The sequence below is a fragment of the Sorex araneus genome, chromosome 1 (assembly GCF_027595985.1).
Source record: "Sorex araneus isolate mSorAra2 chromosome 1, mSorAra2.pri, whole genome shotgun sequence".
NCBI classification, from domain to species: domain Eukaryota; kingdom Metazoa; phylum Chordata; class Mammalia; order Eulipotyphla; family Soricidae; genus Sorex; species Sorex araneus.
The window spans coordinates 3,135,214-3,160,376 of NC_073302.1; the positions used below are offsets into that span (position 1 = coordinate 3,135,214).

Here is a 25,163-nt window from a genome sequence, read left to right on the forward strand (position 1 = left end):
ATACTTTGCCCACAAGACGCCTTGCGGGAATTTTATTATATAGAGTGTAAAATGAATTGTCAGTCAAATAAAAAGAACATCTTTTTAAAACAACATGCATAACATTTTCGAATTTTTTTTTTTTAATAGTTAGACATTTCAAGCATTATAAAGAAAACAGGAGGAGAAAACCAGAATCCATGACTTCAGCACATTTCAAACGGAATGTCCCTCAGGTCAATTAAAAATGCAAGAAAAAAATAGCTTCAATTCCGTTTTCTTTAAAAATACAGGTTATCTGTACAAGATACATACTACAGTAAACATTGGAAATCATATTATCCCTTTTATTAAATCAAAATTATTTAATTCATACTGTGGTTAATACTAGATTTATTTCTTCATCTAGTTAATCTGACAAATATTAAAATATTTAAAAGAAAAAAGCAAAAAACACCTTGGAATTAAAAAATAGTTACTACATTTGTATACGGTTTAATGTTCCACAGTGTTTGTTAAAAGTTATATCGAATTTCTTCTTAATATTAAAAATAACAGTATTTATACTTCTGAGAGAATAGAGAAAAGTTTTTTGTTTTGTTTTTAAAACAAGCTTGGAGGTCTTAGATACACAACTGCAACCAGTCATGGACACATGAAGAGAATCTCCTAAACACAGACACATTTTTATATTACGCTTTAGAACTCTAGAAATTATACAAACCCTATCAAATGCCCCCGCCCAGCCCCGTCGGACAGGAACACAGTTACCTGCCTCAATTCAGAATTCACATAATTACAATATATAATAGTTCCGTTTTTTTTTTTTAAAAAAATGCAATAAAACCAGACGGCCAAGGTACAAGAAAAATTAGAATACATTGAATGAATTTACACATTTAAGAATATTTAAATACTGTTTAAAATTTTTTAAAAAGAATTTGTTACAGAACACCTAAGACTTCCAAGCCACTCTGTGTTGCCAAAAAACAAAAACAAACTGTGACCAAAAAGACACACAAGGGACGAGACGGGCGGAGGTGCCAGAGGTCCCTGTCCCGGGCTGGCCGGGGGCGGCGCCCGAGACGGAGCGGACGGACGGTCGGACGGACGGACGGACGGACATGAGACGAAGAATCAGCAATTTTTAGTAACTAATTTTCCCGATTTTTAGAAAAAGTCTGTTAATCTAAATATAGTGTTTCACAGAACAAACAAAGGGTCTTCATCCGAAGGTCTGCAGACCCGAAACCTCTGCTACGAACAGGACTCGCTCGCCGTGGTTCCGGGCAGCCGGCGCGGCCGCGGCCCTACTGCTCCTGCGGGCGGGCAGACGGGGCAGGGGTCAGCGCCGGCCTGAGCCCCACGGCCCTCCCCCTGGCAACTTCCTCCACAGCGGGGGAAACAGGTCCAAGGGCCAGACAGGGTGGGGCCCGGCCCACGGCAGCTGTTCCCGTGTGTGTGGGGGTCCAGCCCCGCCCCCTTCCTGGGGCCGTGCTGCGGGGCGCCCGGGGGCCTGGGGCGGTACCCACCTGGCTGTGGGCCTGCGCCTGCCCGAGGCTCTGGCCGTAGAAGGCCACCTGCTGCCGGTAGTACTCGGCCCAGGCCAGGCTGTAGTCCGGCGGGGAGCTGGCCGGGGGCGCCGCGCTGGCCGCGTGACCTGAGGGCGGGAGAGCAGGTGAGGGCCCCCGTCCCCCTCCCGTGCCCCTCCCCAAGGCTCCCTGGGGGTGGCTGGAGGGGGCTGGAGGGCTCCGGGCCACCATCACGAGCCGTCTCCTCTCCCTTCAAGGCCGAGCTCGGAAAAGCCTTCACCCCCTTCCAATTTGGGGCGGCCCCCCCATCACAACACAGAGGGGCGTGCTGCAGGGGTGGGGCAGGGGCACTCACTCTGCTTTTTGTAGAACTCTTCCCAGGCCTTGCTGTAGTCGGGCTGGCCGCTCTGCGGCTGGCTCTGCTGGCCTGCGAGAGAGACCAGGGCAGGGGTCAGTGTCGCGGGCAAGACGGGGCCTGAGCGCCTGGCCCGGGCTCCACCTGCCACGCCGTGGACTCCACCTACTGGAGCCGCCCAGCTGTGGCAGCCGAGCGCCCCTGCCGAGCTGGGTGAGGGGCCGGCTGAGGGGCCTGGCCGCACCCCTGCCAAGACCTCTGCGCTGCTTTGGGGCCACAGCCGGCTGTGTCGCTGCGGCTGAGTCACGGGAGCCGAGACCCCCGGAGCAGAGGAACGGCAGGAACCTGGGGCCGGGGTGGGAGGGGGGCAGCAGGTCCTCTGGGGGGCCAGGGACAGGCCTGGCCTGGCAGAGGGGTCTCCGCGGGGTGGGGCTGGCGCGGGCCGCCCCTGCGGTGCCCCTGGGGGTCTCGGGCACCTCCCTGCAGGCACAGGCGCGCCCAGGCGCATGTCCACGTGTGTCCACGCCGGGTGCCGGCCAGCAGGCCGGGTGGCTCCGGGCGTGGCGCCGGAGGGGGGGAGGGCGCCCTCGAGCACTTACTTGGGGGCTGCTGTGAGGGCTGCTGCCACGGCTGGTAGGTGCTGCCCCAGCCCTGCGTCAGGAAGGCCGGGGGGCCGCTGTGCGGGACGAGAGGGTCACTGTGGGGGTGGGGGCCCCAGCTCCGCCCGCCCGCCCGCGCGGCCCCCGCCGAGGACACTGACCTCACGGGGCCGCTGTGCGGGTTCCCGTTCACCTTGGCGGCGAGGCTGGGGAAGCACCCTGAGCTCCGGGCCGGGAAGGGGCTGGAAGGAAGCGCAGGGCCGGGCCGGGTGAGGGCCTCCCGGCCACGGGGTCCACGGGGTCCCCGCCCGCCCGCCCGCCCGCCCCTGCCCCCGCCCCCGGGCCAAGGCCACTCACCTGGGATGGGCGGCGGGCGGCGGGCCGAAGGGGCTCTGTCCAAAGGCGCCCGGAGCTCCGAGACCCGCACCCTGTGGTGGGCACACACGGGCTCTCACGGCCGCTGCTGGCCCCTCTGCCGGGGTCCCTACAGCTGCCCCCCGGGGGCCGGCCTGCTGGGCCAGGCCCTGGCTCCCCGCCCCACCCCCCACCAACTGTCCCTTTATCTGGAACTACAGCCAGAGCTGGTGAGCGCGGCCCCGGCCGCCTCCCACCCGCCCCGACCTGCCCCGGGCCCGCGGGGTGCCGCACGTACCCCGACTTTCTCGTCGATGAGGTGCCGCGCCACCTCGATCTGCTGGGGCACGCCCCGGATGGTGAAGACTCGCAGGCCGGGGTCGGTGCTGGGGGGCGGGTTCCGCTGCAGCTCCACGTGCGCCCCCGACTGCTGGTTGATGCTCTTGATGCTCTCCCCGCCTGCGGGCGGGCGCGGGGCGTGAGCGGCACGGGGCACGGGAGAGGCGTGTACCCCGTCAGTCTGCGTGTGGGAGCCCCCGCCCCACTGTTGCAGGGGCGCGCCCGGGAGCCGGCCGGGCTGTCGGAGTGACCTGGGCCCGCCGGGGACGTGGCCGTCCTGGTGGCCACGGGCCTGGGAGCCCAGCACGGCCCGGGAAAGGCGCCAGGCGAGGGGCTCACAGCTGCCACCAGCGCCAGCTCCCTCTGCAGGCCACACGGCCACGGGCCTGTCCCCCCCAGCCCCTGCCTCCTTCTGGGGGGCGGGTCCAGACTGGCCGACCAGGAAGGGGTCAGGAAAGCTGGTGGACGGGGCTCGGGGCAACTCTCAGTCGGACTGAGAAACCTGCGACAGTCCCAGTCTCTTAATGAAATTTGTGTAACAAAAGCCTCGTGGGGTAACAAAGGTTCGATTCTTCTTCTGCAACTTGTCCAGGAATTCACAGACAGCCCTGCCCAGAGCCCAGAGTGGGGAGCTGGGTCTCCCCCAGGACCAGTCTGGGCAGCGCTCGGGGGGCAGCGGGCGGCTGAGGGCCAGGCCTCGGGCGAGGGCGCCCAACGCCCCCAGAGCCGGGGGTCCGCAGCGGGCGCCTGCTTTCATGGGGAAGGGACCTGCCGGGCTCCTACCCGAGTCGCGGGCTCGAGATCCGCCTGGAACTGGATCCGGCCTGAGTCAGGTGTCGCCTGTCTCGTGCGGGGACGGGGCGTGAGCCCTGCACGCAGCCTGCCTGCCCGGCAGCGGCGCTTTAGGGGAGCAGAACTAAAGCCCAGACGGACGCCCCTCCCTGCACCCCAGTCTGTTTGGAGCCACTTGCTCTGGGGTCGGGAGCACAAAAGGGCGCGTGTGTCTGGGATTGAGAACCCCAGACGCCCCGTTTCCCAGGCCTCGGGCCGCCCCGGGAGCCGGGGGCCGGGGGGCCCTGGGGCCGTGTGGGGCCGGAAGGAGTTAATTGAAGTTCATCTTCTTTTAGAGTGAGGTCAGCGGCTTGGCACATGGGGACTCTGTATAGACTCATTCAGCGGCCGGCTCCGTCCTGCCACCTGATGGGGGACAGAGACAGCCCACCAGCGGCCCCCCGGCTGGACGTGAAATCGTAAAGCAATTAATCAAGGCCGCTAAAAGGCCGGCTGACAGGAGCGGGCTGGCCAGGCTATCTGCCCGATGGCCGTGTTTATCATGGAAATCCAGGCCCCCGGAGGCTCCTCTCCCCGCCCCGCCTTTCCCAGGGAGGAGACCGGCTCAGACCAGCCCCCGAGAGCCCCCCAGCATGTCCTGGGTTTCTGAGGCGCTCGGGGGAGCCCACGCCCCAGCCTCATCCTGTGGAGGAGCAAGAGACGGGCGCAGCCGGACTGGGCTTGACCCTCGAATGGTTTGGGGTCCCTCGCGCACCACCAGGAGCCCCCCTCCAAGAAAAGGGGATTTTCGGGCCACACCGGCAAGTGCTGGGGGTGACCCCACGAGGCCGGGTCTGTCCCCGGGTGGCGGCACCACAGGGCGGCCGGGCCGGGTCTGAGCAGGCCAGGCAGCCCCTGGCGCCAGGCAGCGGAATACCCCCAAGAGCGGCTGGAGGTGGGCAGATGCCGGCAACAGTGGGCGTCAAACAGACCCACACTGCCCTGGGGGCCTCGGCCCCGCCGGCTGTGCCGAGGGCCCCTTGCTGGGCGCAAGCCCTCACCCTGCGGCCGCCCGGCACAGGCAGCTCCCGCCCTGCTCCACACCGCCCTGCGGCCACAAGCCGGCCCAGCGACGTGGCCCTTACTCTCCGGAGCTCACAGAGGGATTCTCACCCTCCCTCCCACCAGGAAGCAGGGAGGGGACGGCGCAGCCGTGGCTGGCGGCCTCGAGGCGGCCCTGAGCTCACCTTTGCCAATGACGAGGCCGCACTTGTCAGCTGGCACCGAGTACGTGATCTCCTGCAGGCCCCCAGGGGCGCCCACGCTCCAGTCCCCGCGGCTGCGGCCTCGGCCCCGGGCCACCGCCAGGCTCCCAAAGCCGTCTCTCTCCTGGGGACGAGGACAGGGCGAGTGAGGACTTGTCTCCGCGGCGGCCACCGGCTCCCCCGGCAGAGAAGGGACAGGTGTCCTCGGCGCCCCTGCAGGCCACACCCCCACGGCCACCCAGAGCCTGTGTCCAGCAGGGCCTGTCTGAGACCTGTGGGGCAGCCCCACGGGTGACTTCCGGCCCACCTCTGGCCAGACCGCGTGGACAATGACTCAGACCCGCTACCTGCGTCCCCCCTCATATTCTGGCCAGCAAGGGGCTCGGGCACTCTAAGGCAGGGGGGTCACCCTCTCCTGCCCCTCGCAAATGCACGAGGGGTGGGGCAAGGCCTGCGGCCTCTGACACTCCGGAGTGTCCCCTACTGGGCCCACCACAGCCGTGGCCAGACCACCCGAGTCAGCCTGAAGCTCAGAGGACGCCTGGTCAGAAAGCGGGCGGCAGGGCAGGGCAGGGCAGGGCAGGAGGGCGGGCAGCAAGCCCCGTGCCGAGGAGACAGTGACCAGCAAACACGGCAGTCTGGGAAGCCGGGACTGTCCGTCCGTCCGTCCGTCTGTGTCTCTCCCTCTCTCTCTCCATCCCCGCCCCTTCAGGCAGGCCTTGGATGCCGGGTGACGCTCGTCCTTGCATCCCGGCTCACGGAGGAGACCCGGCCCCCCTGCCCCGCCTGCCCAGGCCTGGGAGGAAGAACATCCAGGCCCCCCTCAGCTGCTCTCCTTAGAAGGTCGCCTGTGAGGGCCCCCCCGGGATCCCCAGGTGAGACGAGCTCCTGGTGCAGACCCATTCTGACCCCTCCAGCCGGGGTCCCCCAACAGCCCCTTGTCTGAGCCCTCCACCCGGGGTCCCCTCCCCCATAGCCTCGGTTCTGAGCCCTCCACCCGGGGACCCTCGGCGGGACGTGCCACAGTCTGAGCTGTGAGCAGGGGACAGCACGTGCGATTCTGGTCCTCAGCAACCCACACGGCATTCAGCCCGAGTCTGAACAGAAGGCCGGCGGGTATGGACGCGGCGCCAGCGCTGGACTCAGGGCAGAAGCGGCCAGAGCGCCGGGCCCGGACCCACCTGGGCCGTAAGGATGAGCTCGCTGATGACGTGCGCCGCGTGCTGACACCGGTCGGGGGGGCCCATGACCTGGGCAGCCCTCTCCGGGCTGATCCCGTCATCTGCGGAGCGAGAAGGGGGTGAGGGGAGCTCGGGAGGGGCCGGGCCAGGCCGGGGTGCGAGCGCAGCCCTAAGGGGCCAGAGGAGGGCCGGGACATCGCCAGGTCCAGGGGCTCCCCGCACGGCCACGCCGGCCACGCGAGCAAGGACGGGACAGAGCGGGGGTGGGGGGGGCCGGGAAGCACCGACACCGGCACGGGGCTCTGACCTGCGCGGCCCGTCCAGCTCGGGAGAAACGAGGAAACGGGGATGTGAAGTGAACCCTCTGCTAACACAGGCTTTGGGGCCCATCCGGACCTTTCTGTACCGAAGGGTCTTTGCTGGGGGGGGGGGTCGGGCCACACCCAGCAGCATGGGCTCACTGCTGGGCTCGGGGTACGAGCGCCTGCGGTTCGTGCGCCTGGTCTGTGGTTTGGAGACTCCTGGGGACGTGTCCTCAGAAGGCAGCGCCAGAGAAACAGGGCTGGGGACGGGATGCGATGCTGGGGGTCAAAACGGACGGCCACACGCCCGCAAGCGCCTGCGGCCCGACCGTCTCTCGGGACGCGTCTGAGTGTTTGCACGAGAGCTGGCGTTGCGTGGGGTGTGCGGGTGCAGACACCACAGGGCGCGGAGGACGGAAGCCGGGGCGCCTGCGTGCACAGCACAAACTCCAGCCCTTCCCACGCGCCCTGGTTCTGACTCTACTCGAACAAGCAGGAGCTGGAGCGCCAGCCCGGCGCGGAGGGCACTCTGAATGGGGCTGACCCGGGCTCCACCCCCAGCACCCCATATGGTCCCCTGAGCACCATCACAAAGAACCCTGAGGAGAGCCAGGAGGAAACCGCCGAGCATCACTGCCAAGCATGCTGCCACCCCAAAAACAAAACTATAGGCCCCCCCGGCTCTCCCCGGCCAATCTGTGGAGGCTGAAGCCCAGCGGGGAGGGCGCTGGCCTTGCATGTGGCCGACCAGGCTCGATTCCCAGCATCCCATATGGTTCCCGGAGCACCGCCAGGAGCAATTCCTGAGTGCAGAGCCAAGAGCAACCCCTGAGCATCGCCGGGTGTGACCCGAAAAGGGAAAAAAAAAGGCAGAGCACACACCGTACCAGGGCGCTACCCCAGGGCTTCACTGCCCCATGTCGGCGCCTTCGTTCTCTCCTGGGGCCACACCCAGCCCTGGCTCTGAGCTCGGGGCCACACGGTCCAAGGTCACCTTTAGCCTGGAGCTGAACTAACAGGCAGTGGTGTTTCTCTTGGGGGGTGGGAGGCTCCCAGAATTGCTCGGGGGGCCTGGGCCACTCTGGGGGACACTCAGCCAACTGAGGGGCCCCAGGAGGTGCCAGGGGCCACCCTCAGCAGGGGGGCGGGGGTGGGGCTCCGGGGCTGGGGGCTGGTGCTTGCTGTGGCACTCGGTACCCCACCGGGACAGGTGATTTGTTTGAAAAATTCAAAATAATCAAAACTGAAAGTGCTGCTGGTTTTCCCGGCCCCGCGGGCGCGGCGAGGAGGGCGGGGCCGGCGGGACCCACCTGGCTTGAACTGGATCCTCACGCCCGCGTCGTTCTGGATCTTCTTGATCATGTCCCCGTTCCTCCCGATGACGATCCCGACAGCAAACCTGGGCACGGACACCTGAGCGGAGAGACGTCCCCTCAGAGACACGCACACACATGCTACACGTGTGTCACACGCGTACAAGTTCTCACATACACACACGCTCTCACATATATTCCCAGGAGTCACGCACTCCAGAGGGGATGAGCACAGTTTTCCTCTAAGGTGATTTACTGATGGTTATCCACCCCGACTGACAGTGGCTGAACGACTGCAAGACCGTGAGGGACATTCGGTGAGCCTGGGGTCTGACCAAAGAGCTCGGGAGGCGGCCCTAAGGGTACCATGTTCCCCAGAGCCCGTCACAATGCTGCTTTGGGGAGCACAGCCAGCGGCGCTCAGGGGACCAGAGGGGAGTTGGGATTCGAACTCCGGCGCGAGCCAGAGCCTCACCTCGGGACACTCTCTCCTTCCGCGGGGCTCAGGGGTTACCCCTGGCTCTGCACTCAGGAATCACTCCTGGCAGTGCTCAGGAGACCAATATGGGATGCTGGGAATCAACCCACGTGCAAGGCAAACGCCCTCCCCGCTGTGCTATCGCCCAGCCTCCTCCTGTGCTTTAACCCTTTGTAAACCACGCCAGTGGCATTGTGCCCGCGCCAGCCGCACCCCAGTTCTTCCCCTTCTCCCTGAGCCACCTTGCTGCCCCCTCGGGCCCCCCCACCCGGCGTCTCTCCTGCCTTCCTGTGGCGCTGGGCCGGCCGGCCCGCTCCCCCGCGAGCACCCACAGTCCCCCCCCCCCCCCCCGTCCTTGAGACAGACGGGAAGGGCAGGCACTCGCTCAGACGCCTGCAGTGCTGACCAGACCCCGCACGGTCCTGGGGTTGGGCCAGCGGAGCCTTGCTCGGCCCTTCAGCTCTCACTCCAGCCCCGGCCTCAGGCTCTGGCCCGTTCTACCTCATTCCAGAGGCTCCCGAGCTTGAACCGGCAGCTGCTGCCCAGGTCACTGGACGGGGTCTGCCTGGCAGCGGGCCGCTGGGGACGAGACCGCGGCACTGGGCCGTACCTCGATGCTGCCTGTGCCCATCCGGGAGCTGAAGTCGCGCACGCCGCGGAAGTCGGCCTGGTCCTTCTCCCGGATGATCTCTAACACCATCTCCCGCGCTTGCTGCGGACAGAAGGTCGTGATGGAGCACAGACGCCAGAGCAGGCTCCGAGACACCAGAGGGCCGCTGCCCGGCCCGGCCCAGGGGACGGAGGGACGACACCGGACACTCCTTGACGCCAGGTGACGGGGCCCCGTGGGGGAGAGCCCCGGGCCCGTGGGGGGGCCGTGACGGGCTGTCTTCTGCCTACAGCTGAGCCACCCACCCTCACTCCCATCTTTTTTTTTTTGCTTTTTTGGGTCACACCCAGTGATGCACAGGGATTACTCCTGGCTCTGCACTCAGGAATTACTCCTGGCGGTGCTCGGGGGACCCTAAGGGATGCTGGGACTCAAACCCGGGTCAGCTGCGTGCAAGGCAAACGCCCTCCCCGCTGTGCTATGGCTCCAGCCCATCTTTTTCACTTTAAATTGACATTCTGGAGGGAGCCACACCCATTGACGCTCAGGGCTCTCCCCGGGTGTCAGGCGCCTGGTGAGCTGCGGGCGGGAAGCCCCTCCCGCCCCGCCCCTCCCACAGGCCCAAGGGCTCCGCAGACCGGCCGGGCTCCCTACCTGGACCTTGAACGGGTCCCCGGTGATGCGCAGAGGCTTGTCTGCCCCCGTGGGCAGCGGGCCGTCCTGGATCATGACCATCTTCACCCCCGTCCGCTCCTGAGGACACGGGCAGACGGGCCCTCAGGGCGGGCACAAGTGTGTGGGGCCCAGCGGGGGCCCCCACCACAGTGCACAGAGGCCGGCTGGGGTGGGGACTCGCTTCCCTGGGCACCAGACCAAGCCCTGGTCTGCCCCTGGCCGGGCACTGGTGCCACATTCTCTGCTCCGAGTGGAGCACAGCAAGGAGAGGGCAGCCCCTGCCCCCCCCCAGGTGAAGGGGAGGCTAAGGAGAAGCACTTGGGCCCCGGGGTGGAGGAGTGGGCAGCAATCCCAGGCACGTGGCTGAACCCCCACCACGTCACCGCGCCCCGCAGCCACTCTGCTCCACTGTAACTGGGCAGCACGCAGGGGCCAGCACAGGAGACCCTGGAGTGTCCCCGACTCTGGCCCAGGCAGACCCCCACCACGCGGGATGCCCCCAGCTCGCGGCTCTGGCCCCGTGTTTCCCCCAAGACATCACCCGTGGGGGTGGCTCGCAGACGCGCGCGGGCGGGCAGGGCTCACGCACCTGCAGCTGCTTGATGGTCTCGCCGCCTTTGCCGATGACCAGGCCCACTTTGGACGCGGGGATGAGGAGCTCCTGCACCGTGCTGCCGGCGTCCACGTCGCTGTGGAAGCCGGGCCCGTTCCGGCAGCGCTCCACGATCTGCCCCAGGAGCCGCTTGGCTTGTCTTGAGGGGAGAGAAGCGGAGACGCGGCGTCAAGGGGGGCTGCCGGACCCCAGGTGACCCCAGGGCACGGCCAGCTGGCCCTGGCCACGAGGCCTCCGCCATCCTCCGTGCCAGGCTGGAAGTGAAACACGGCACGCCCCGCGGTGGCACCCCCACACAGACGGAACCTGGACCTGCCAGCGGGCCGGGGACCACCTCTGAGCCCCGGCATGGTGACCCGGTTCCGCAGTCTACACCCACCAGGCTTCCGTGCAGTGAGGACAGAAGAGAGGACGGACAGACAGGAAGCCAGCAAGCCCTGCACGCATCCCCGGCCACCCCCCCCCGTCCCCTCGGTGGCCGGGCCAAGGCGGTGGCAGTTCCGCAGCCCAGTGCACCTGCTCTGTGCGTCACGTCAATCTCCCGGCTCCCGCTCTCAGGTTTTGGCTGGAGACGGGGCTGCCCCGGGCCTGTGTGGGGGGCGCGGCGGAGGCAGCCCCCAGCCCAGTGCCGTCGCCTGCCAGGGGCCAGGTCCCTTTTCTGCACCAGAATCTCTCCTGCCGCTCCCTGCGTGTCTGCTCAGACTCCCGAGAAGGACGGGCGCGGCCAGGCCCCAGGCCAGCTACCGCGAGGACCCTCGAGCCCGCAGCCCGCTGGCCAGACTCTTGGTAGAACGGGAGGCAGGAAGGGTGAGGAGCGGAGGAAAGAAAAGGAGACGGGCAGGAAGCCGGGTGTGCACGGGCCCAGCGTCCCCTCGGCCCCGGCCACTCTGCTGGCACATGAGAGGGACCAGCCCGGCCCGAGCCCGTCTGCCCCGAGCACCTGCTGTGGGGCTACTCGCGCAGCTGCTCGCAATGTCGTGGCGGAACAAGAGCAGTCAAACTCCTCAAGACGCCCCGAAAAACGGAAACGGGGAAACAGCACAACCCAGCAGGCTGGGCCTGGCGGGCGCGCCCGGGGCCCTGCCAGCTCTGGGCGGCACCGCGGGGCCCAGGCGGCTGCTGCCAAGGCGCCTTCTGTTGCAGGCACCTGGCCCGGGCGCTGAGCGGCGGTCGGGAAAGGGCACCGTGTGGCCGGGAGGATCCGGGCCAGGAGCGGCTCAGGGGGCCCGCTGGTCCCCGGGGGCTGCTGCCCAGAGCAGGCGGGCCAGTGCCCTGGTCGGTAACAGGAGGCGGCGGCTCCGAGGTGCCCCGGGCACACCTGCAGCTTATCGGGGCCAGGTGCCAAAGGGTTTGAAAAAACTGCTGGCCCGGGGCCGGGGCCGGAGATGCACACGCCCCGGCCGCCCCGGCCGCCCCGGCCCCGCCAGCACAGCGGCAGAGCTCCTGAGCTCGGGCCCTTCCGGTGCTCCCCGCCTGGGGAAGGAGGAGGAAGAGAGAAAGGGAAAAGTAAATAAAGGAAACTTACTCAATACTTTCTGGGGTTCCGGTAAGTACACAGGGCCTCTCTGGAATCCCAGAACTCTCTACAAGAAGAACCAAGAAGACGACGGGTGTTGGCGTGCGGCCTCGGGGGCGTCCACGCCGGCCTGCGGAGGCCCAAGGCGCCCACAAAAAAGACTCGTTTCTGCTCGGGGAGACTCGGAAGCCCAGACTCCCCCAGCAGACACAGTCGCGCTGGGCCCGGGTCCAGGTGAGCCCCCGAGTACGGGGTCACCCAACCAGTGACACCCTGGGGCGGCTCAGAGACAGGCCACTGGCTCCCCGGGAGACCAGGGGGAAATAAATCATCCTTTGCAACACGCGGGATGCTGATTTTGCTTCTTAAAAATGGTTTCTTGTGCTGGGGGAGGGGTGACACAGGAACAGCTACCGGGAGCTGCTGTGTCTGAGACGCGGAGGGGCCTAGAGTGACCTTGCTCCCCGTCACTCTCCGCCGAAGACCCTCCTCCACTCACGGAGGGGGGGCAGCCTCGAACCGGATGATCAAGTATAAAACCAAGACGAGACACACTGACTCCCACTCAACTCTCGTCCCCGCGGCCCCCGCCGGGAACAGCTGCGGGCCGACCCCCGCAGGCTCGCTCCCAGGGCCCCCAGACTCCTGCGGGTGCCACATGTCTGCTGTGACATTCTGGTGCAGAAAACAGAGGGGCCTCGAGAGCAGGGGTGGGGAGGACGGGGCTCCGGGGCTCCTGCAGGGTCCCCTGGCAGCCCAGGGCGACGGCACAAGCGTAAGGAAGTGCGGTCCTGACCCGAGGCCTCGCCTCTCTGCTACGCTCTGTCCCGGCCACACCAGGCAGTGCTCGGGGCTAACTCCTGGTGGGCTCGGGGGACCATCCGTGGTGCTGGGGATCCCCGGCTGGCCACGTGCAAGGCAAGTGCCCCCCACTGCACCATCCTTCCGGCCCACGGCCCCACTCCTGAGCGACAAGCACAGTGACTGCGTGGAGGACAGCCCGGCTCCACCCACTGTCCGCCCGCACCCGGGGCCGGTGGGGGGCGGGCTGGCGACTTACCTGAAGCTATCTGAATTTTGCAACCAGATTCTGCTTGAATCCGTGAGATCTGCTCACCTCCCCTGCCAATAACTGAAACACAGCGAAGGGGGTCAGGGCGCCCTCCACACCCACCCGCCCCAGCCCCCGGGAGGGGCCGCACGCATGCACCCACAGGCGGTGCCCTCTGGGCTCCAAGCGCTCAAGGCAGGGGAGGGGGCGAAGGTGTGTGCAGCCCCCCCCCCTCGCTGCAGCCTCCTCTGCCCGAAGACACCTCCCCTGACGGGGGCGCTAGTGAGACCGTGCGAAGCTATCCACACGGGGACTGCCGCGAGGCCATGCGCGGGCAGGCAGGGAGCGGGGAGGGGGCGGGGTACTTACTAAAGCCAACCATTTTATCAGGTACTTTGAATTCTTCTGTGATTACTGCCCTGAAAACAAAGAACACTGTGTGTGAGGAGAAACGGAGGGTGAAGAATCCCACAGCGGGCCGGGTGATAGCACCACGGCTGACCCAGCGCGGTTATCCCTATGGCCCCCAGGAGTGACTCCTGCGTGAAGACCCAGGAGGGGGCCCCAAGCATCGCCGGGTGTGACCCCCAAAAGCCAAAATAATAATAATAATAATAATAATAATAATAATAATCCTATGGCCGCTCCACAGACCCCGGGCCCGCATGCCGAAGGGTGACAGGAAAACACCCAGCCCAGGGCCGGTGGGAGCAACCGCAGACCCTCCCCCTCGGGGCACTGCAGGGTCAGCGCCGTCTTGCCCTGCTGGCCTCCCACTGCCCTTCGTCTCCTCCCTCAGACCCTGTCCCCGGCTGACTCCCACAGAACGGCCAGTCCCCAAGGTCCTCTCTGGCGAACGGGCCGTCAGCTCCAGGTCACGCAGCCTCGGGGGTCTGCAGAGTCGTGTGGGGTCACTCACGGTGGCCCGTGTCCCCCCCACCCTTCCTCGGCCCTCTCTGCTCTGCGCCCTCTCTCCTCGCATCCGCCTCTCTGAAGCGGAGACGCTCCAAAGGGAGCCGGTGTCCAGCGGAGGCCTGGCCGCTGCCGCCCAGGACGGCACGAGGGGTCCCTCCCTCTGCGGGGGCCTCTGGCAAATGCGATTCTGTCCGCCGGGCGCTGCCTCGCCGGCCACCCCTGCCGGGCTGCCGGAGACCAGCTGGCACGAGCACCCCCGCCCCACAGGCCCCCTCCGGGCCTCTCACACCGGCCTGGCTAGTGTGCCGGGCGGGGGGTGCATAACAGCCCCTTCCTCCCAACACCCCGGGAAGCAATTACATCTGTGCTCATTTACTTCAGGACAAAGCTCAAGGCAAATCATCCTCCCCTAAAATACATCAGCTTTTCTGGTTTGTTCTGGGGCCACTTGTCTTGCAGGCAGCTGACCAGGGTTCAACCCCCGGCACCCCATATGGTTCCCCGAGCCCTGCCAGGACTGGTCCCTGAGCACAGGGCCAGGAGTCGGCCCTGAGCACTGCTAGGTGGGGCCACATGGGAAGCAAGTGCCCCCTGCTGTGCTCTCCTTCCCCCCCCCCACAAGGCGAGCACTGGGCACCCTCTCATGAGTGGGTCAGCTGTCCCGGAGTGGGCAGGGTGAGCCAAGCTGCCCTCAGGGGTGCACCGGGGGGGGGGGGTCTCGCCCTGTGAGGAGGCTGCGCCCTGCTCAGAGCCCCCGTGGGCCTGTCCTCAGGACGCCGCAGAGCCTGTTCCGGGGAACCTGCTAGGGGGCCGGCCACACCCCCATCAGGGGCAGCTCCTCCCCACAGCGCAGGCCGAGGACAGGGAGAAGGGACGAGAGAAACGGACAGGCAGGCCGAGGCCGCAGGAGAGCCGCGTCTGAAGCGAGCGGGGCCTGAGCATGGCCTGACTCAGCAAACAAGGACCGGCTGGGCCCGGGTGCGAGGTCCGCGGGGAGGGCGCCTGCCCTGCACGCAGTAGACCCAGGTTCGACCCCGGCAGCCCATAGGGTCCCCCAAGCACCACCAGGAGATTCCTGAGCATTGCTGGGTGACCCGAAAAGCCCAAATGAGAGAAAAAGAACAGCAAAGCCTCGGCACCCCTCTGGCCGCCTCACACGTGGCGGGTCCCGGCCTAGAGGGCCTTCCGCTCCCCCAGGAAGGGAGCAGTGCGCAGGAGCTTCTGTTTGGGGGGGTTTCGGGGAATCCCACACTAGTGTGTGCTCAGGGGACCCGAGGGGGTGCCTGGGAGCAAACCAGGCCGCACCTCAGCGGCTGTACTGTCACTCTGGCCCCGTCTTACTCTCTGCAACAAGCAACACTGGGCCACAAAGGTCCCTTTCTGCAGACTGGCCTTCACATCCAGGCCACCGGGCCGGAGGGCTAGCACAATGGGCAGGGTGCTCATCACAGCCCTGGCACCACACACACACACACACACACACACACACACACACACACACACACACGGTGCTCATCACAGCCCTGGCACCACACACACACACACACACACACACACACACACACACACTCTCACGGTGCTCATCACAGCGCCCTGGCACCAAACACACACACACACACACACACACACTCACACTCACACACACACACACACACACACACGGTGCTCATCACAGCCCTGGCAACACACACACACACACACACACACACACACACACACAGTGCTCATCACAGCGCCCTGGCACCAAACACAGCACATACACACAGTCCCCAAGCCCCACCAGGAGGGACCCTGAGCACAGAGACAGAAAACCACAACAAATAAACTCAGGTCACTGGGGTGCTAAATCCTCATTACTTAAGGAAAGGCCGAAGGGGAAACTGAGGCAGGTTCATCAAGGCTCTGGGACACCCCCTGGTGTCGTACTGGGTCCTACTGCCTGCAGGTGGGAAACCAGGCTTCCTTGCAGGCCGGGAGGCCCACGGAGCCGGGTGGGAGGTGGCCCCCCCTTTGCACTGGGTGGCAGTGGGCAGCTGAGTGTGGGCACAGGGCGGGTTTCCGGGCCCAGGCCGGGCACCGTCCGGCCCCTGAGCTTGGGCCACCTCGGAAAAGGCAACAGACACTCGCGTCTCCGAGATCTCTCTCGCCCACGGCTCTCCACACCTCCCACCTCTGACTTTCGAGCGCTCTCGTACAGATGGTGGATCAATAAACAATTAGAAATGATCAATAAATAATAAAACATAACCCACTGCTTACCTTTGATGTACCAAGGCCCCTAACTGGTTACCTACTGTGGCAAAGAGAAAGAGAAGAGAAAAATCAAAGCATTAGCACGGATAAACTCACTCCATCCTCACACGCATCCTTCCCGGGGCCGGGAAGAAAGGCGGGCGGAAGGCAGGCCAGCGGCAATTCAGGCTCAGTGGCTGAAATGAATGCGGAATGTGATACGAAGCAGGAGGGGACGGCGCGAGCGGCCGGCGCCGGCCACTGTCCAGCTGAACACAGGATAAGAAATTGATCCGTGTGTCCGCATGCTGAGAGGCCCGGGAGGAAATCCCGCTCGCCCGCACCCCTCCCCGCCCGCACGGGACGGGTCTGAGAGGCTCCCGCTCTCTTTCTCAAGCAAATGAGCAGGCCGGGGCGCTGCGGCTCTGTGCAGGGCTGCCCCGCAGCTGCGGCTCCGGCACATATGTCTTTGCCAGCCCTGCCCCCCTCCCTATCTGCCACCCAGGGGTCAGGCCTGCAGCCCCCGGCCTCCCCCTCGGGAGCCGCAGTACAGGGGCCACTGGGGGACAAGCCACCCGACTGCACCCCACCAGCCACTCTGGCTCCCAGTCCCTCTCCGGTGACGGGCTCCTGCCCCCGCCAGCACCGAGAAAGGGCCGCGGTGCTTCTCTCCTGGGAAACGCAGCAGCAGAGGAGAAAGGCCCGACGCGGGAAGGGCCACGGGCCTCGGGGAGGTCAGGGGCAGGGCCACACCGACCCGGCCACTCTCCCCCTGCTCCAACTCAACCTGCCACTCGCACGCGGGACTGGCTGCGGGGAGCAGACGGGGAGCAGCAGCATGGCGGCGTGTCGGGGCGATAGCCGGGGAGCGGCTCGCGGCCCAAACACTGCCGCCACAGGGCCTGTCTCAGGAGGATGCTCGCGCACATGGCCGCCTGGAACGTTCCCTTTACAGTCACTCAGCCTGGACCAAGGCGCCGCGCCAGGTGCAAGAGCCCAAGCGTAGGAGCACTGGAGCGGGAGTACAGGACTGAGAGCCGGACTGTAAGCACAGCCTTGGGCCCCAGCAGGGCAGGGCCTGCAGCAGCACAGGCCCCCGAACTCCCTTTCACTCGGCCCCGGGCGTGGGGGACGAGGCCTGTGGGCACTGCCCGCCCAGGCTGATGCAGTCACTGCAGACAGGACACGAGTGGCCGAGTGAGGTGGCTGTGGGCCTGGGCCTGGGAGGGGAGGGCAGAGACGGCCGGTCTGGGGCTGCTCCAGCCAGGGAAGCCCTAGGCGCGGGCAGCCAGGCGCAGAGGGGCGCAGGCCGGCAGGAACTCTGGGCCGGCCGCGCACGGACAGTCTCAGGCAGCAGCGCCCCGCCGCCCTCTGCCCCGGGTCCGAGCCCGGTCTGGTGCCTGCGAGAGCCAAGGAAGGCGGCGAAGGGCGAGGAGCCGGCCCAGGGAGGCCGCCCGCGGCAAACACCTCCCAGGCTCAGCCGGACGCCGACTACGGTCACTTCACCGTGAGTGGAAACGCGCCACTCGCCCCCCGGGGTGCCCGCTGGAGGCCCGGGCCACACCTGGCCCCATGGCGAGGGCAGCTGCAGGCACCGGCCCTGCCCTGCGGAGGGAAGCCACGGGCCAGGGGCCAAGCGGCCGCAGCAGAAGCCTCGCCCTGCGGGTCTCGGGAGAGCACCGGCCCCCACAACCACGAGGAAGTCTTCGCCCTCCCCCAGAAAGCTCACCAACTACCTGTCACCGTGTCCAAGGTCACACGCTGCCGGCGGGGGACAGAGACCCCGGCTGCTCAGAAGGCCTGCCGCCGCGGGCTCGGCAGGGAGGGCCTGGACGCGGCCAGACAAAGGCAGAGCTGACCTGCGTCCACAGGCCTGAGAAACATCTGCCGAGCCCTGGACGCACCAAGGCCCCCGCCAGTTCCGGCAACGGCCAGCGGGACGGCCACGCACAGCCGTGCGGCAGGGCGGGGATCGCGGCAATTTGCAGAGTTTTTAAAAAGCTTTTCTCCCCAGGACAGCACAAAGGCTTCCAGTGCTCCGGGCTGCAAAACGCCGAGCGCTGAGCACGGCACAAAGTCTGGGGGCCGCGGGCGGGCGGCAGAGGAGGCCGGAGGCCAGGCCTGCTCCAGGCGAGTGGGAGTCTGACCCCCCCCCCCAGGAGCCCCGGGTAGGACCCTCCCCATGTCCAGTGCAGGCCCAAGGACCAAGCAGGGGTGCTGGAGTGAAATGCGGAGGAGGGTGAGTCGAGGGACGAGTGTCTTACTCAAGCCCAGGACCCCAGACTCCACCGAGGGGACACGCCTCGCGCTGGAAAGGTCCCTGCGCCACGGCATCACCGTGTCACTGCGTCCCGTTGTTCGCCAATTTGCTCGGGCGGGAAAAATTTCCGATCAGAAATGAAACAAGCGGGGTCGGGAGAGCGCAGCAGGTGAAGCGCCTGCACAAGACGGGCCCAGAACCGGCCAGGAGGGGTCCCTGGGCAGAGCCCGGAGCCGGCCCTGAGCACGGCCAGGTGGAGACTGATGCTTAGCAAACAGGAAGACCTGGAGGCGGACCTGGTGGGAGTGCTCGGCTACATGTGCTCGGCACGCGCAGCGCCCTGGGCTCAACCTCCCATGCTGGGCAAGAGGGGGGGCGGGATCAGGGCTGGGGCGCAGAAGGGGGCCCAGGGCTCCCCCCGCTGAAACCAAACAACAGGGAAAAGAGCTCAAGTCCGAAAGGCAGCTGTGACGTGCAGGCGTCAGAAGGGTGGGGGTGTGGGGGATGCGTGCTGAGGGCTCTGGGGTGTGCCCGCCTCGCCGCCCCCCCACTTCCCCCACCCCGCCCCCGCCCGCTCAAGCTGGGCTCAGGGGGCTTCCTCCCAGGCTCCGGCACCTGAATGGAGCTGGGAGATGCCGCGTGATGCCCCCGGCCCCTTGGAGGCCAGGCCTGCTGCAGCTCGGAAGCCCACAGGGCCAGTGAGGGAGACAGACCAGGCTGCAGCTGGCCCCGGGCCAGGGTCCACGACCGCAGGGCACGGAGGTGCAAGCCCATAGCACCTCCCGTGCCTCCCCCTGCAGGGCCCTGGGGACTGGGCCGGCCTCGAGAAGCCCCGGGGTGCCCGTGGGTGGGCAGTTTGGGCCTTTCACCGCTGAGGACAGACTGCGGCTGGGCCACGCCACGGGGCTTCCGCCTGCAGCTCGGCGTGGGCAGGTGCTGGGGCGGGGTTCCGTTCACTCCCACCGTGGAGACGCCTTTCGCAAAGCCCCTCAGGGTTCTCGCCCACCCCGCAGAGCCCTCGAGCACAGTGACAAGCCCCTGAGGTCGGGGCTTGGCGGGACCCCAGTCCCACCCCCCGGAGACCCACCTGGCTGGGACACGGCTGCACACGCCGGCCGGGTCAGACGCCCAGGAGACAGCGTGGGGCAGAGCCCGTCCTGCCTGGCCCCAGAGGGGACCTGACGGCTGTGAGGGGCGGGGGGCCTGGGCTTACGCCCACCGAGCCCCCCACCTCCTGCTAAGCTGAGCCCCGGCCCACGAAGGCCAGCGTCCTCGTCCCCAGGCAGAGTGGCTGCCCTGGCAGGCGCTGGCCCTCCTGACCCTTGGCCACCGGAAGCAGAGCAGAAGCAGGAGAGGCCCAGAACTCGGGGTGTGGTCCCCCCAGAGGAGCTCCCAGGACGCCCCCCACCCCACAGCCCGCTCCTGGGGGGCCTCTCAGGGCGAGTGCTGAGGACTTCTGGGCGGTCTGCTGCGTTTCTGGGCCACCCGTGGCACTGCAGAGAGTGAACCAGGGTCTGTGGAAGCGGCTGCGTCTGGCTGGGCCGGAACTTCAGCCCTCGCGCCACCCCTTGGCCTTCGAGGGGCAGCGCTGTCCACCAGGAAGAGCCTCCTCCACCCCGATTCTGATTACCGTGGCTGCCTCCCCCTGCAGAGGCTTCCTGGGAGCAGGAAGGGGGGAGGGGAGGGGAGGCAGGACCGAGGGGCCTGTGAGGTGAATGGGAGGTGGCAGGAAGAGCGGAGTGCGGGGTGTGCCAAGTGGGGAAGGAGGGGGCTTCGGGAAAGGAAGGGGCCGAGAGAGACAAGAGCAAGACAAGGCAGGGCAGGAATAAGGCCGGGACGGGGCCCGGCAGGGGCGAGGCGGTGCAGCTAGGACCTGCAGGCTGAGCTCGGGCCCTGCACCACAGGAGGACACACAGCACCCGAGCGTCCACGCCCTCCCATTCACACAAAACTCAGTGCCCTGAACGAACGCCGAGCGGGCTGGGAGGAAGTGTTTGCAAACAGGCCCAGGGCACTCGCCCCTGGCTCCCGGGAGGTCAGGACCGACGCTGCCCGGAACGGGAGCCAGGTCAGATCGCCAATGCGACCGGAAGCGTCTGCACAAAACCCTGCCCCCGCCCCCGCCGGAGAACAGCTGCACAGACCCACGCCGGGCCAGCACTGGTCGCTCACGGCCGGGACAGCACTGGGAGGCGCCTCCGAGCTGGTTCCCGAGGGGGCTGGGCAGGAGCGGGGCCCGGGGTCAGAGGGCAGCACCAACCCCGCCTCCGGGTTCCAGGACTCACGCGAAAGCCGAGCCCCCAAACGCTGACTTGCAAGAAGTCACGCTTCTCCTAAAAGGAGGCCCCAGCGGCCACTGCCAGGGGTGGACGGGCTCCCCAAGGACACCCTGGGGACGTGCTGGGACCCTGGCCCGCTCCTCCACGCACCCACAGCCTCTCTCTGCTTCCGACCGGGAGGGAAACGCTGCCTCTGCCACAGGCAAAGGACAGGCCACCACTCAGGGACACATTTTCCCCCGCAGCCCCAGGCACCACAGTGACCCTGCAGCAGCATCTCGTATCCAGCCCAGCGTGTGGGCACAGCAGCCGGGCCGGCTGGCGGGGGACACCCGGACAGATGCGGTGGCCCTGCCACGTGGGGGCCAGCAGGTGTTGCCGCCGCTCATATTCTCAGGGTCCTGGGGTGGATTTCCTGCGACGGATCCCACACCATGGTTTTCAGAAGCAGACAAGTACAGGGCCGGAAGGGGGACCAAAGGGCGAGTGTACCTGTGTGCGGGTTCGAGCCCCGGCACGACACCATCACGACACCATCCCCCAGCACCTCCAGGCGAGGGCCAGGAAAATGGAAACACAAAACAAATAATTTTTTTAAAAAGAACTTACTATAAAAGAACGCTGTGCCTGTCAAGCCTTCGTGATGACTCCAGAAAGTTCCACACTTCCAAACCACCACCCGCGCTAACTCTGAGTCCCGGGGCCAGAAAGCAACGGCGTCACACCGGTTCCTTCTCTCTGCTCAAAATGACCCGCACCGTCGCACCGCTTCGGCCCCGGCTGCTTTTCCTTCGTAAGGCTCCAGAAATCTCTGCATGCACGCGGGGCCTGTCCAGCTGCTCGCGGCCCCGCGGGGGCTGCCCAGAGGCCGGCAGCCCTTTCAGAGACAACACAGGGGCCTGAGTTCTCTGCAGAGTCCTCTCTGCCAAGGTGCTGGGGCGAGGTGCTCCCGAGTGCTCCAATATTTTAGGGGGACACAATAAAGTATATAAGCAAACCACCCCACAAAATGCTGGCTGCCTCGACAGAATCAACCTAGGGAGCGCCAAGAACGCAAGGGAATGGGGTGCGGGAAAGGGGTGAGAAACCGGAGGAGGGAGGGAGACACTGCGGCAGCCTAGGGTTGCCCCCCCCCCCCGTGCTGGGGGTGGTTGTGGGGGGGCAGGCAATGCAGGGTTGGGCGCCGGGAACCCCCTTGTGCCCCCCCTTCTTAAAGGCCACAATGCAGCCGCAGCTTCCCGAGACACGCTCCAAACCCTCACTTTCCTTCGGAGAAAAGTGGGACCTCAATTTCCACGTGGGCGCTGCCAGAACGGAGCGCGAAATCACACAGACTCCCTGAATCGGGCCAAATTACTTCCAAGCCGGTGCTCGAAGGCCAGCTGCAAAGTGTCCTGCATTACCGAGGCAAATGAGAACTCAAATGCTAGAGAATTGCAGGAAAATGCGCTCTCGGTCCTCCCCCTGCTGCCAGTCCTCCGAGGCCGTGCGGGACACGGCCAGCAGAGCCGGGGAGAGAGGTTTGCCGCGACTCACCTGCGTCGTCCAAGGGCCGCTTCTGCGCTCCGTATCCGTACACTGCGGGGTCCACTAGAGGCGTGGAATTATTCAAGTGAGGAATTGAATCAATTTTAGCAGCAATCTAGAGAGAATCAGATTTAAATGCTCAGTAACACATCGCGGCTGGGTTCCAGGGAGCAAGACGGGGTTCTCCTGGGAGGGCTGCTCCGTCAGCAAGGGGCACCGTCCCCTGGACAGTGCTTCTCCCCAGCAACTGAGTTTTCTCTTGGCCTTAGAAACCAACGGCAAAAACAAATCTTCAGAGAGAATGCTTGCACAATTCTGTCAGCCACAAGCGAATCAGTATGCTGGGGCCGGGCCATAGCGGGCAGTGCTCAGGGGTGCCAGGGACTGAGCCCAGACTGGCTGCAGGCAAGGCAGATACCCTACCCGCAGTGCCCTCACTCTGGCCCTGCAAATCACTACGTTCCAGCCTTTCCTCCAAATACAGGAATGCCACACGTGGGGGCAAGCAGGTGACACCAAGACTGTTCGAGAAAGAGCTTTAGTCACGAGGCTCCCGAGACGCCTTTCACAGGGCAATCCCCGGCCATCACCTCCAGGCTCAGGTGTCCCGCCGAGGACAGGACACAGCCTGCAGTGTCCAAGGACATGTGCTGCAGAAGCTGGAGACTGGAGTTGGCCCGGGGCCGGGGGGTGGTGGGGTGGGGGGCTGCAGCCATAAGCCATCCAGGCTCCTGGCAAGGTCCCTGCCCTGGTGGCAGCGAGATAACTTTGTGGGAGTCTTTAACAGCAACGTTCCGTGTGGTTGAGCCCCGGAGCACGCTCCTCTCGGGAGGGAAGGGCTGTGTCTCCACAGCCGACCAACCTTTCCCAAACCGAAGGGCGAGCGCCCGGCCCTGCTCTGGGACCCTGTGATTCTCAAGCAGGGGCGCAAATGCAAATTCAGGACCTGGGGCCAACACAAAGCTCTGAGGCTGTAGGAAAACCACCTCCTAGGGCGGGCGGGCGGGCACTAAGCACTGAGCACTGAGCAGGCTCTCAGAACAGGCCACCACCGCCCGAGCCTCCTATGTGCTGGGCTCCTGGAGTCTGCAGCATGTCTGTCTTGTCTTCCCTGGGAAGCGCTATGCTCTGGAGAAGGGAACGACAGCGTCTGAGCTGACCAATGTGACATGTCCGGTCGTGGCACTCGCCTGGCACGTGGCTGATCCCTGGCACCACCAGGAGTGAACCCTGAGCACAGGGCTGGGAGCAAGCTCTGCTGGGTGTGGCCCCAAGCCCCCCAAGAGAACCAAATAGAGTGACGTGAGTTCAGAGACCTACGAGAAGGGGACAGCGCTGCCTGGAGTCCTGGGGAGCTGCGAGGGGGGAGGGGGCGGGGAACAGGGGACCCTGCGGGCCAGGCTGCTGCCTTGGAAGGAAGGCAGGAAGGCCGGCAGAGAGAGAGAGAGAGCAGGTGAATTCACATCTTTCAAGGCCTGCCTGGCACAGAAACAGGCTCTAGGGGCGTAGGCAGGCCACTGAGAACACACACGCTCGTCCTATGTGTGTATGTGGGCAGAGGCAGCACAGCCCTGGTCACCGAGGTGACACAGTGAGCAGGCCCACGGCCATACCACCCTGAAATGTGTCCGATCGTGGAAGCTAAGCAGGGTCGGGCCTGGCTGGCACTTGGTGGGCCCAGGTGAGCGCCGGGAGCCCCCTGCTTTGGTAAATCGCCATCTCATAACCCCCCTCCGCTACCCCACGCATGCACACCAGGCCTGGCCCGGAGCCACACGTGTACTCCCACCCGGGGCCCGTGTGCGTGCTCGTACACCCGCCTGGAGCCCATGTGCGAGTGCATGTAGAGCGCCCCTGGAGCCCGTGTGCTTGGGCACAGACCTGCGCCGAGCCCGTGTTCGTGAATACAGACCCCCTGGAGCCCGTGTGCCTGCGCTAGGCCTTCCTGGCAGCCATGTGTGTGCACGGGGCCTCTGGGAGACCCAAGGGAAGGTCCAGGCCAGCCCCTGTCCGGGAGGTGGAGACAGTCTGGTTGTGTTTTGTTGCTGGGGATCAGGTGAGGGCGGGCCGCGGGGAGACGAGTGTCGGGCCTGTTCCCAGCCCCTGCGTTTAAAACCCGCCTTAAGTTGTGGGCAGCCTTGGGGCGGGCAGCCTCTGGTCCGGAAGAGAGGACCCGGGGTCCCCACCACACCGGGCAAGTCTGGCGAGCACAGGGCTGGAGCCCGGCTTTAGACGAGGGCTTACCTCGAAGGACCCTGAAAACACGGGTGGTAACGTAGCGGCTCGTGCCCCTCCAACGCCCTTCCCCTGCAGAGGGCAGGAAGACTGATGGGGACTTGGCTAGAGAACGGGCTGGTGTCTTTTCTTTGGGTGGGGGGGTGGAGGTGGCCCACACCTGGTGATGCTCAGGGGTTACTCCTGGCTCTGCCAGGAATTACTCAGGAATTACTCCTGGCAGTGCCTGGGGTATGAACCCAGACCGCCCATGTGCAAGGCGAATGCCCTCCCTACCCACCATCCCATCTCTCCGGCCCATGGGGGAGTGATTTCTGGAGGCGAACCCTAAGACTCTAGGTGGACAGCGAAGATGTCCCCCACACTCAAAGTTCCCCAGAGGCTTGACCGGCCCCTGCTCTGCTCTGCCTCAGGCACTCGCCCGACTCCCCCCGGCTGATGCTTCCGGGGGCTGAGGCCACCACTGGGGCTTGTCCTGCCCTGACCACAGGTGACAGCACCTCCCACCTGCTGCTGGAAGGTGCCTTGCCCCAGAGCTGCCACAGCTGGTGCAACAAGGATGACCTAATGAGAGCCTCTCAGCTGGCCGCTCTGGTCATCCCCATCCCCAGCTGGACAATGCTCGGCGCTGAGGGGTAAGGGACACACACCTCGGATGTGCAGGGACAGAGTCTGAACCCTGGTACCTCTGGGCCTGAGCACTGAAATGCCTGAGCTTAACTGGGGCAGAGAAACACACCGACCCTCAGAGGCAACAGGCACAGGGGGAGCTTGGTACTTTG

General features: G+C 65.3%; 1 protein-coding gene across 8 annotated transcripts in view; it reads right to left on the reverse strand.

Annotated features, from left to right (window-relative positions):
- The window catches only part of FUBP3 (far upstream element binding protein 3), a 34,474-nt gene continuing 9,311 nt past the window's right edge, over positions 1 to 25,163 (reverse strand). For 4 of the 8 annotated variants that reach the window (XM_055136059.1, XM_055136101.1, XM_055136095.1 and 1 more), the window contains 18 exons: positions 22,156 to 22,261; positions 16,108 to 16,141; positions 13,303 to 13,352; positions 12,943 to 13,014; positions 11,892 to 11,949; positions 10,343 to 10,505; positions 9,733 to 9,831; positions 9,079 to 9,180; positions 7,988 to 8,090; positions 6,376 to 6,476; positions 5,177 to 5,318; positions 3,118 to 3,278; positions 2,823 to 2,893; positions 2,627 to 2,707; positions 2,466 to 2,542; positions 1,867 to 1,938; positions 1,512 to 1,639; positions 1 to 1,298 (listed from right to left, as the gene is read on the reverse strand). In XM_055136059.1, coding sequence (XP_054992034.1) covers positions 1,290 to 1,298; positions 1,512 to 1,639; positions 1,867 to 1,938; positions 2,466 to 2,542; positions 2,627 to 2,707; positions 2,823 to 2,893; positions 3,118 to 3,278; positions 5,177 to 5,318; positions 6,376 to 6,476; positions 7,988 to 8,090; positions 9,079 to 9,180; positions 9,733 to 9,831; positions 10,343 to 10,505; positions 11,892 to 11,949; positions 12,943 to 13,014; positions 13,303 to 13,352; positions 16,108 to 16,141; positions 22,156 to 22,261 — 1,629 coding nt within the window. In that variant the 3' untranslated portion in view covers positions 1 to 1,289. The remainder of the gene's footprint in view (positions 1,299 to 1,511; positions 1,640 to 1,866; positions 1,939 to 2,465; positions 2,543 to 2,626; positions 2,708 to 2,822; positions 2,894 to 3,117; positions 3,279 to 5,176; positions 5,319 to 6,375; positions 6,477 to 7,987; positions 8,091 to 9,078; positions 9,181 to 9,732; positions 9,832 to 10,342; positions 10,506 to 11,891; positions 11,950 to 12,942; positions 13,015 to 13,302; positions 13,353 to 16,107; positions 16,142 to 22,155; positions 22,262 to 25,163) is intronic. The other 4 variants (XM_055136070.1, XM_055136109.1, XM_055136075.1 and 1 more) reach the window with 3 other exon arrangements.